The sequence below is a fragment of the Pinus tabuliformis genome, chromosome 9 (genome assembly GCF_031772625.1).
Source record: "Pinus tabuliformis cultivar Carrire ecotype Pingquan chromosome 9, CPIR1, whole genome shotgun sequence".
NCBI lineage: Eukaryota > Viridiplantae > Streptophyta > Pinopsida > Pinales > Pinaceae > Pinus > Pinus tabuliformis.
In genome coordinates this window covers 1273037236-1273050036 of record NC_142307.1, presented here as the reverse complement: position 1 = coordinate 1273050036, position 12801 = coordinate 1273037236, and the positions used below count along the sequence as shown (strand labels likewise).

Genomic DNA, 12801 nt, shown 5'->3' with positions numbered 1-12801 from the left:
TATTGCTACCAGGATGTGATCAAGTGACTGTTCTGACAACTAAATTTGAGATGTATCAATCAAAAATATTAACTCATGAGTTGTCACTCTTTTTTCAAAATACATAAGCTCAAAAAAGCACGACACAGTAACTCATCCATATCCAGACCAAAGAGAAAACTGTAGAACTGCACATTATTTCCTACTAACATGAACCATGTTACTAACAAAATGGATACAAGTTCAACTTGCTTTAATTTGAATCACTTATTATAACCAAGATCCTACAAGCCACAGTCAGACAGAGTGCAGAAACATATATAGCAAACAATAAGAATATCCAGTGCACCTTAGTTCCAACTCATTATTGCTGCAGATACAAGCTAATAGGAACTAGACAATGCAAGCTTAGAAAGTTCAGATCAAACTTTCTCTTTCTCACATATTGAAACCCACAAATCACCACATCAAATTTCTATATACAAACGTGCTTATAAGCAATTTCCATAAAACTGAACCCAAAAAGGAGGAAGATAAAAGAGGCCCGAATAAGTTCACAAAGATGCAAGCCCATATAAATACAGGTTTAAGGTGAAAAGAATGAACCAAAAGTGAAGAATGCAAATGTCAAGCACCAAAATACTTACGCTTTTAGGTCAAAAGATGCAGAAGTATCAAAAGAGTTCCTCGTTTTGTCTTCCATCCCTGTCATTGAAGAATGGAAAATTTTAGTAAAATAACAAAAGGATGAATAGCTAAGCTCTGACAACGTACATATATTCAACAAACTGCTGGAAACAGACATGTCATTTGCATATATCATAGTAACATTATCTATTTAGAGCTTACATATGTTAATCCCAGGATAAAATAATAAAAAGAGCAGGTATATGAAAGATTCAACACTGTTTGTACTCACTCCCAATTGTGTACTCTTATATGAAGATGATTACAGATCATGGTAAAGTCTGACAAAATAAGTGGTCTGATACATAGCATGGTTAATACATACTAGTCTTTTTAACTATGATCAGGTGGCAAATAAGGTGTGGTAGTTCATTGATGCTACGCCTGAGAAACCTTAGCAATGATGAGGCATCCATTGTACAGGCAATATGATTATATAATAATGTAATTTGATCAGAAATAAGTACCAATCCAATAAGTTGGTTCAAAAGCTATTAGGCTCACTGTTCACAGAGTAGTCCATTCACATAGTGTGAATGTACCCCTGATCATTCTTGTTTACAATCAGCCAACATTCTTAGACTATCAGCCATCTTTTGTTGGCCAATATTTGTATTTGAAATGTTCATTATCTAACTAAAGCATTTGATATTTATTTTATAACTGTAGTTTGATTGTGAGCAAAAATAGAGGGAATGGGGGATGCCCTCGCCTACTCCAAGGCAAGCCCACTCTTCTCCAAAAACAACCCTAGGTCATAGATTTCTCCTGAGTAATGATGAGGGCTGTGGGGTACAGAATAAGGAGATACATCACAAATAGTTATCATGACTGGAAGAATCTCATTAACTATAACTGCCCTAGATTCTTCAAACATGGTATCAGAGCTAAGCTTAGTGTTGAAGTCAAAGGAAGGGCAGCAAAAGAGACATAAAAGGATCAGTCTCCAAAAAGGGCATCAAAACAAGTTGAAGGGTTTTGTCAAGATTAATGGATCAAGTCTTCAACAAACAGTCTACAACAGCAAGACAATTCAAGATCAATGAATCTCAGTCAAAGTGTCTCAATGCTAGTCCTCAGAATTCGGATCACAGTCCAAAGAAGGAAAAACACAGCACCTCTCACAATTTCGGTGCTAGCCCCAAATTGGATATCATTACAATCTATGTCATACCACAGAGATCTCAATAACCTAAGTCTGAAGCAGTTTCGATGCTTGGTAGGACAGTGCTTGAAGGTCTCAAAGGAGATCTTTGTTCATGCTAGTCAACTCAAGCAAGGTTCTACTCCAGCAAGGAGCATCTCAACAAGGCCACAAGGATATACAATCACATCATACATTACAGCAATATCACTTTAGAAGGAGAACACAATGCCACATCTCGGATGGGCATCATGACAGTGCTCTCAAAAATTCTTGATTTTGATATCATACCCTCACTATCAAGGAATCAAGTAATCTCAACATATTATAAAACCAACACTACTTGGTGTTGAACAATTCAAGGAAGTCTCAAGAAAGATCTTGAAACTCAGTTGTACCAGGCAGCTCAAGCAAGAATCTCATTGAAGGAGATCATTCAAGAAAGCATCAAGGTGAAGATTTCATCTTCACATGACAAGTATCTTTTGATTCTATAATCAAGTTTGGTTAAATGACTTCATGACTGCAAGGAGATCTATGGATTGAATGGGTCATCAAAGGTCCTTGCATGAAATGAGGAGGATTGTCATAATCCTCATAGATAAAAGAAGTCAGTGAACATATCAAGGAAAAAGGTCTTCTTTGAATTCATGGGAAGGAACTCTTAAGGTTCTCTCATCCCCATGTACCAAGAAAGAAGACATCAAAGAGATATATGAAATGCTAGAGGATACATTCTCTGAAAAATGCAGTATAGAAGGTCACATCACTTAGACCTGATCTACACAAAATGAAGGTATCAAAGAAAGAAAGAATATCTTCATGAGATCTCAATTGAGAGATCTAGGAAAGATGATAAGAAGATAATCATCAAGGTAACAAATATCCATGAACAAAGAAGGTTACCTCATTCGACAACTTGTGGTATCTATGTTAGATAGAAGGCAAAAATGTTGAAGGACACAATTATGTGCAGAAAGGAAAGGAAAAGACAGAATAGTATAAGATTCAATGCTATGGAAAGAATATGGAAAGAAGCTCATATCGTCGGAAAGATGGAGGAAGCTGAAGAAAAGGGCCAAGGAAAGAGGGAGCAATAGATCTCCACTACGATTAAGATGGCCTCCCTCACAAAAGGATATTATCATAAGCTCCTCGATCTTTTGTTAAAGATATGACCATGATATTAAGATGCATCGTGGCATCATGAAAGCATTAGAAGCAAGAGCTCATGGCATCACCATGGGAATCATGAAGAACAAAATCCATGGCAGTCAAACATGAAAGACATAACTCTTGGGAACCTCATTGGACATTGAAGGAAAGGAAGAAGTCATCTAGGACAGGTCTCATCATACATCAAGTCAAAAGGGAAACATCTGCCAGATGAGGATATACAAGATCCTCAAGATTCTCTGATAGAATCCTAATTGGAGGATTCACTAATCTAGAGAGGAAGCAAGTGTTTCATCAAGAACTCCAACTCATGGAATTCATGGATGATGTTATGGTGACATAAGAATAGAAGCAGATCAAGGGGTTGAAGACACTTCAATCAAGAAAGTTGTTGGAAGAAGCCTAGATGACCTAAAGGTGAAATGAGGTATGTATGCGTGTATTTAATTTTATAATGTCATGTCATATGGTTGCAGGTAATATAGATCATCACTTCTATCTTAAGAAGCATGATCAAGGGAAAAGGATCTCCTCCTCTGCAGAAAGGCATAAGTCACACTAAATGAAATCAATATAATATGTCCTCATATAAAGTATGAGGTGGTTGACTACAATTACAGAACTCTGATTAGAAACCCCTGAGAATGGAATGTGTGAGGAAGAAAGAGATCGTGAGCTATGCAACTCTGATGAAGGCAATCAACATCCAAAAAAAAAACCAAGAGTTGACTAGGAAATCTCCCGGAAAGATATGAAGACTCTGATGAAAGTCTGAAAAATGGAGACCCTTGACAATAGATATCTTTGGGAAATGTGTCAACATGTATGCAAGATGTTGATACCTAGAGAAAGATGTCATCATGAAGAGCCATCTCGTAAGGTATGATTTGATGTAATATGATGTTTTGATTTCTTGAATAATATCTGGATAATGCAAGGCTACTCAAACAAGAGTTGTAAATACAAGTACAACTAGCATTCATGTGATGGATGGAAGAAGCATGATGAGAAAGAAGTAGTCATATAAAGGTTCCAGATGTGAAGAAGGCCACTTTCCATGAAGAAAGGAATGACATGACGAACTACGGAGGAAAGTGATCGATAGTTGTTGCCCTACAAGGAAGAAGCTCAACTAAATTTCATGACATCAAGGAGAGAAGTTGATCAAGCAGCTGAAGGACCCACAAAGAAGTTGTTGATGTATAGAAGAGTCCCTCGCTAAGAGGGAGCTCTGACAAGTTCCTAATCAAAAGGGAGCTTGGGAAAGTTTCTGATCAGAGGAAACTTGGGCATATCTTCCCCAGTTAAGAGGGAGAGATAGACACAACATTCTTGTCTTCACTTTGGAAGAAAGAATGGAGGATTGGGTAATCATCTGGCATCCAATGCTCTTTAAGGATGTGTAGGGCATTCAAGACAAGAGCAAGCAAGAGGACCGATATTCTTAGAGGGATGGGAACCCAAGATAAGAATAGTCCTAGAAGGTCATACTCAGTGAACACCCGGGTGGGATTGTACCTTGAGAGACAATGATGAAGGTGTCTATAGTCATTGGTCTCGCCAACATTGTGCTCTGATATAATGAGAGATTTTTCAATCAAGGCCTTGCTGTGGAAACAATGTTGGTTACTATGATGCTATACAGATGGGTTACCAATCTAATTCTTCTTATGAGAAATTCTTCAGATTGAGAATGACCAAGTACCATTATAAATACCTCACTAGTTAAAAGGGAGTGTTGAAAAAAGTGTAACTAGGTTCGGTATTTACAAATATAATTTTGATCTTTGTACTTGTCAAGAAAAAGAAATATTATTTTTGTAAATTATAAGAATGAGTTTCTTGCTCATTTCATAGGTCTAGGAAAGTCAAAGAGTCAAAGTCATGTATAAGGAGCTCTTCTTGAGCCTATGTGTAAATGTATAATAGTCTAAAAGGCCCTCCTAGACAAGCACAATCCTCATGGAGTCATCAGCTAGCAAAACGATGAAGAGAACAGTCTGTTGAAGGAAATGTAACTAGGTTCAGTCTTCATAAATGTACTTTTGATATTTGTATTTATTGAAGAAAAGAAATATTATTTTATAATATATGTCAATGAGTTTCTTGCTCATTGAAATAGGTCTAGCACATGTTAAAGTGCTATAGGTGAGTCAAATAGTCAAAAGAAAATGTTGAAGACCTTAAGCGCATGTTACACCATGTATGTTTATGTATTAGGTCAAGAGAATACCTCCAAGCAAAGTCCATGCAACGACACCTACAAAGAAGCAATCCAAATTAAATAAGTCAAGTCAGGCTAAAGGAGGGACAGACCTCTATATATAGAGGTTGTCCACTCCTCTAAAGACAACGCTCTCATTCCTCTGAAATCAGCGAGCAAGGAAGACAAATAAAAGGTGAAGAGTAAGCGAAGAAGAGAAGCCTCCAGTGTGGCGAAGTAAGGGAAAATATAAGCGAAGGTTGGAGGTTATTTTCTAGGGTAAATACAGTGACATGTGCGAGAAAATGAAGGACAGTTTGCGACTATATCAGCGATAAGATCACAGTTACATGTTCATCATTGATTGGGCTAGAAAGTTAAGCCTATAAGGCCTCCTACTGAAGCGAAGGTGAAAGGACCCTAATCTACAAGGTTACTTGCCACACGTGCGAAAATCTAGGGCTGTTGTTAAGTTTAGGTATGTTCTATGCTTGAGCAATTTATTTAAATTTTCACAGTTAGCAATCACATCAGCATTAAGATAAACTGCAGATAGAACATAAATATAAATCGCAGAAGACAAGCCAAGACAAGAGGACACAAGATGTGGCGCGAGCCAGGGACAAACCCCACTATGTGTGGGGAAACCCTTTGATCAAATCTTCTTTATCTTCAAAGTTCAGCAGAGAGAGAGAGTACATTTACAACAGAAGTTATCTAGATCTAGCATAGATCATTTCGTATAACGATGAAATCAGTTGAAGACATTCTGCTTCAACTGATTCTCCAAGGTGACGGCTTCACCTATTGTAGTGTTGCCTTTCGTCCATTTGCTGCACCTTACCGTGTAGCACCATCATGTTGCATCATGCATCATCATGCAGCTCATGATCACTATGCTGCCCATGCATCCTATCTATCATGCTGCCCATGATCTAATCTATCATGCTGCCCATTCAACATGTAGCTCCTTGCTAATGTGCATCATCATCATTATGCTGCTTACATATCATGCTGCCCAGATGCTGCCCATATACATCATGCATCCATATGTTGCTTTATATATCATGTTGCCCAAATACTGCCTATATACATCAAGCATTATGCTGCTTATATATCATGTTGCCCAGATGCTGCCCATATAACAATATATATGTTTTCACCTGCGAGTATATATGTCCATTTTGTCAACCATATACATTTGCTGCGTATGACACTTTATATTCATTCTGGACCAGCGTATATATTACTGCCCAGCATCCAGCGTTTATGTTACAGTCCAATGGCCAGCGATTACATTCATCATAAATATGACTACGTTCACAATGTATACTGCCTAGCGTATATACAGGATTGTCCAGCGAATGTATATAACCATAACCGTAATGTATGACTGTCGTTCTTTGTATGGACCTGTGCGTACCCAGAATGGACTGCGTATGACTGTGCGGGATATATATATCATGATTGCGTTGCGGGTCCTATGATTGCGTTCCAAACAGCGGGGGTCATACATGAGTGCGTTTCATATATAGTTGCGTTCCCAACTGTGGGGAACATGTGGCCTCATGACAGCGACTCCAGAGCCATTTGAATATGCGTGAGTTCTGTGCTTCTATGGCAGTGAACAGATCTCTGCGTTTAGGGCATTAACTTGTCAACAGGTCTCAACGTTTAGGTGTCTTCATGACTACATCGAAAGTGTCAGTGTATTCTTTGTGCATATATATATATATATACTGCTGTCATTACAGTGTATGAAATGCTGTGTGAAGATATTGCTGTCCCATGACTCGTGAATATCAGTCTTATTCCTTCCTTTACTGCAGTCCTTCCCTTACTGCGGTTTGATGTCTTTCCTTCCCTTACTGCAACGAGGCTCCACTACAGCGTATAAGCTAGGGCATGTATTGATTGCGTGAATGTCTCCCATGACTCCATGAAACCAGCGTACAACATATCCACCATGAACAACGTGTAAGACTGCGTTGAATTAATCTAGACCAGCGTACTCTTTCTGTGACTCTCCTTCCAAAAACCCAAGACATGGAGAGGAGATCACATGAAGAATGAGTGAGCCAATTGACATCAAAACTCTTCTATTTATACTAAAGCGAGGATGATGAATAGACACGTTGGTTGGGCTTCTAGAGCCTACATAATAGTTGGTCGGCTTGATAATAATTTCATAAACAAAATAAATTCATATCTCCATAAATACTTATCGGAATCAGATGATCTTTGGATCAATCCTACACCTCTCGACAAGAGGGATCCAATAAAAATATCAGCTGCCATAAATAAGCCGACCCACATGGAGTTTGGCCCTAGTTGCCAATTTAACAGCTGTTGTACTGTTACTTCAGTCTACATCTACATCACAAGAAGGATCTCGTTTGGTTGAAAGAAGGAAAGTTTCTACATAAGTGAAGGATATCTCTAAGTATAAAAGAGAAGCATCTCTTCTAGAGTAAGTGCAACAAGATCTAACTACAGCAGGAAGGAGGACAAAGTGTCGGAAGAAGGAAGTGTCGGGGTACAAAGTGCAGAATGGAGGAAGAACTTCACTTGTGCTTGGAGGACACTCTAGTCAAGGGTATAGGGGTTGGAAATTGATCAATAAGAAGCTTCAATAAGAGAAACTTACTAACGGGTTTTCCTCTCAAGAGAAGAGAGGTTTTGGCCCTAGCAAAAGAGCCAACATCTTGTGTTCTTGTTCTTATGTTTTTGGTAGCAATTTGATGAAGTACACACACATGCATTAATAAGACGAAGAAGAAGATCAAGCTAACAAGAAAAGTAAAAAGACTCCACAAATTGTTATCAAGTCAAGAAGAATCACATCACACCTAATTGCCCTTGATTCTTCAACATAGTCATGTCGGCCTCAAAATATATATATAATTGTCAAGTCGGCTCATAAAAGGTGACACATCAGTTCAATGGACATGTCAGCTTATTATGGAGGGAAACAACTATAAATATCCCGTTGGGGTCACCACAGGAAACACACAACTTCGACAAGCCTCTGCAACTTCGGTTGAGGACAGAATCTCGGCATACTTCTTAAGTCTCGGTCACAATTACAATGATATCTTCGAACTCCTCTCTGAGATTGCGGATAAGGAATAGTGGTACAGGAAGCTCGAAGGAAGGCAACAGACCAGCACTTCGGATGGATCACTGTGATCTTCGGATAGGCATTACAGTGGCACAACTTCTCGGCATAACTATGATCTCGATGCAAATAAGATATTGTCATAAGTCTCGGTACAGCGGTGTTGCGACAGCAGTAATCTCAGTGATTACCTTTATAGTAGAGCAGTGACAAGACCTTGTTGACATGGTGATAAAGCAAGATGCAACTGTAAGGATCTTTGTGGTACTATGATAAAAATCTTGGTGAAGCAGTAATGATGATGATGATCTCAACATCAAGAAGAGGATTGGTGTCTTGGTCTTGGAGTGGCCTAGTAGGTCAAGGGTCATGGTCTTGGTATTCGTCAATGGGAATCTCTATAAGAAGAATTTTGTGCGGGTTTTCCTCTCCAAGAGGGAGAGGTTTTGGCCCTGGCAAAAAGCCAACATCATGTATTCTTGTCTCTTGTGGTAGCTTTTGATGAATTAAGAAGACACACTCTAATAATAATAACAAGCGAAGATTGTGGTAAGAAGTAACATTAAATACATCACAAATAGTTATCATGACTGGAAGAATCTCATTAACTATAACTGCCCTAGATTCTTCAACACTTCTCTGCCTGCGGCCCCTTATTTTCACCCCTCCCTTGGCCTGCCGCAAGCCTATCTTAGGCCTGTGTTACCCCTGCCTGGGCAGGCTTCCTCACAGCCTTTCCCTCTCCTTGCTGCAGCTTCCCTCAAGCCCACAGCCTCACCTTATCCCTCCACTCCACCTTTCCACTGGACTTACCCTTGCTGCGACATCCTTTTTCTCCTTCTCTCGTTCCTCTCCCCACTGCATTCTTCCTATATCAATCTCCTCTCCCTGCCAGACCTGCACTTTACCTTACCTACAGGCCTTGCAGCATTCTTACCTACATCTACCTCACATTTCCCTAGCCTATCCTCCCATCCGTTGTTGCAGAAGCCTCCCTTCAGGCCTTACTGCCTTCCCTTTCTTGTTGCCATCTCCTTGCTCCTCTCCTTGTTGTTCTTCCCTTTCCCTCAAGCTATCTTTCAGCCCTCCTCATCCTCTTCACAAGCCTCTTTTGAGGCCTCTGCCCAAAGCACAGTGGCATTTTTTATTTTTTTGAAAAGGATAGAGCAGTCTTCCTTAGGGCTCTTCTCCACCAAAACATTAAGGTAAGAGATATTGCAGCAGGATTTTCTGAGATACAAGGCACTCTAAACCTTGGTGGAATTGACATATAAGTTGGGCATGCATTGCAATCTAAATTATGACTCTTGCAAAATTCTGTTAATACATATTAAAATCTGATTCATTATCACATCAAGTACAAAGGAGGGAAGATAAGTAAATCTAAAAACCATTGGTTCAGCAGTTACACATGTTCCCACACCAAATCTGTACTTAAAAAGTTGATTGTCATTAACATTGCATTCAGATTTAATGTTTAAAGTTCATCATAACAATGATTGCATTGTTTATTTGAGCCTAAGTTATTGAGCTTATTTCATGACTGTTGTATCTCTTTTAAGACTACGTTATCTTTAAAAAACCTTTTGAGTAAGTGCTTGTTCCATTGCATCTTACATCTCATTTTCATCATACTAGCATCCCTCTGCAGCATTGTTATTTTGTAGCTTGATATCATTTCCTAGCAAGTACTTCGATTTATCATTAAGTATTGTTGTATAAAGGCACTGGTCTAATATTTATATTTTGTGGTTTGCCTAATCAAGTTGAATTGATCTATCTTAACATTATTCATATCATAAATACTTGCCTTAATTAATAACCAAGTTACATCACTAGCAAATTGCCTTGCCATAGATCTCCTAGACCCTATTGTTTTACAGGTCTCTCATCATCCATCCGCCTACAAGGACTGCCCCCCTTGACTTAGCTAGGAAAGAGTCTAAACGGAGTGAGTAGGGATCAGAGTGACAGCCCCTACTCTGAGCGTTGTCACGGTGCCTAAACGCTTTGTGCGACAACTTTTTTTGGTGCCATTGCCGGAGATAGAGTTTTTTTGTCCTTGGTCCTCACGACATTTTTCTAATCTTCTAATTTTTTCCGTCGTTCATTAACCATTCATTTTCTCAATCTCTTAACATTTTTTTCCCATCAACGCCACATTTTCTGGCACCATTTCATCTCTTCATCTTTTCATCATCATATATTTCGTCATTTGCACCTTTAGCAATTGGACATTTCGGTTGATTTCTTGTTTGGGTGGGGACTCCACTTATTCATCCATTTACTTCCAAACAAGAAACCCTCCCTGATATCTATCTACTTCTCTCGACTGACCTTTTAGTTTCTACCTTTGGAATCTTAAAGCTAGATTTATGCCCAAGTGGCGACTCCATTTCTTTCATTTCTTTCAACAATTTCTGCTAGAATCTTGCTTCTTGTGGATCTTTTTTATTTTCTTGAGCAAAGATCTAACTCTCTAACATCCATTTGATTGTTCCCTTCCCCCCTTTAAGCAAGTCATCATGGATACTCTTCATGATATGCTAGAAGAGGCCATTTATAAATTGCCTTTGTTCTCGGGTGGTGATTCAGCCACTGCTGGAAAGCATCTCTTCAGGGTTACTCATATAATAACCAAATATTGTCTTCCTTCACAATATAATCATGAAGATGTCAAGATACGTCTCTTTGCCTTTTCCTTAGAAGGTGATGCTATGGATTTGTTCCGTAATTGTCCTAAGGATTCTTTCGCTTCTTTACAATACATCATCAATGCTTTTAAGGATAGATACATGAAACAAGGCGGCTCGCATTGTGCCCCTAGTACTATGCAAAAGAGTGAAAGTGATCTTGTAAAGAACTCAACTATCAACAGAAGATTTCAAGACAAATCCATGATAATGGAGAAGCAGACACAAATTGTCAAATCAGTGTTGACAACGATAAGCATCTTGTTAAGGAATTGATTCAGATGGTTAAAGACATACAGTTAAATCAAGCTCAAGTAATCAAGAATACAGAGGTTAATCAAGCTCAACTTATTAAAGATATGGAACTTAACCAAGCAAGATTAACAGTTGATCATGCCAAGGAAATTGATTCTATATAGAACAAGTTATTAGCCTTAGAGGAAAAGATAACAATCATGGAATTCAATCACTCCAATCAAATGACTGCCATGGAAGAAAGAAATGATGAAGAAATGGCCATCATGGAATTTGATCACAACAATCAGTTAGCTACCATGCAAGCAAATCATAAGAAAGAGGTAAACTATATGCAAAATTGCTTCATGGGCATGAAAGTGAAGAATGATAAAATTATAAAGGACATGGAAGTTGGTCAAATATCTCTTCAGAATAGATTATTGGCCATAGAGAAAAAACAAGCACCATGTGTTATAAATATGGAAGAAATGGATACCATCGAAAACAGATTAAAGATAATGGAAGTTAATCATTCTAATCAGATGTCCATTATTCAAAATCATATGATTGCAATGGAAGTAAAGCACCCTCGGGAAATGAAAACTATGGAGGCCAACCATATCACTCTGCAAGACAGATTCGTGAAAACTGAGCTCAATCAAGTGAAATTAATAGTAAGGCATGCCAGAGAAATGAGTTCCATAAATAAGAGGTTGGAAGAAAGGAAATCACAGGTACAGAAGTTTCAGCCTGATCTAGATGATAGATGACAGAAAATCAAGGAGCTTTCAACACATCATAACTCTCTTGATCCATTAAAGTAGGACGCGTCTTGTTGTGAATATCCTGAGAAAGTGGTTGACCCCATTAACGAAGATTTAGTTGAGGATAACACGATCAAAGAAGAAATTGAAAAGGATCAAGTTATAACTCATAACACTTGTGAAACTGGTCCCTCATTTATCACAAAACAAATGCAGAATGAAGAGAGGCATGTCACAAATATCTTAAATAATTCATTCGAAAGTTCTCAAGCAGAATGTTCCACATCATCAGCAATACAGCCTACCACGAAGAAAAGCCTGAAGCGAAAAAAGAAAAAGAATAAGGAAGAGGTTTGATGCATCTGGTGGCCGTGAGCAGCTCAATTTTCGGATAAGACAAAGTCCTACTGTATGCGGGATTAGACATGGCACATCCGAAAAACAGCCCACAGATTTGCCTCAAAGCAGACAAATGCTCAGTATGCACTATATTGAACACATATGATGCCACAAGGCATCCGTTGTATTGTATCTCTGAACTTACAACCTATTATTTCAGCATTTTCACTTTGCAGTTAGAATAAATTTATATTTTCATGTTAGTAGAATAATTAATAAATGAAGAGCTTCTATTTCATGTGCTTAATGTTATATGATGAATTTTGGATGGATGCTACTTATATAATCTTGTGTGTTGCTTGGATGCAGATTCTAGATTCTCACATTCCTCCGATGAAGCAACATGTCCCCAACTAGAGCTAGATGTTGACCACTCTGTGTCAACGACCCCATAGCAGTAC

The 12801-nt window shown here is 38.5% G+C and overlaps 1 protein-coding gene across 2 annotated transcripts in view; it reads right to left on the bottom strand.

The window, feature by feature from the left end:
• The window catches only part of LOC149153194 (protein PHOSPHATE STARVATION RESPONSE 1-like), a 119238-nt gene that overhangs the window by 56820 nt on the left and 49617 nt on the right, over positions 1-12801 (bottom strand). For both annotated transcript variants that reach the window (XM_089438633.1, XM_089438634.1), the window contains one exon: positions 627-684. In XM_089438633.1, the coding sequence (XP_089294759.1) occupies positions 627-684 (58 nt within the window). The remainder of the gene's footprint in view (positions 1-626; positions 685-12801) is intronic.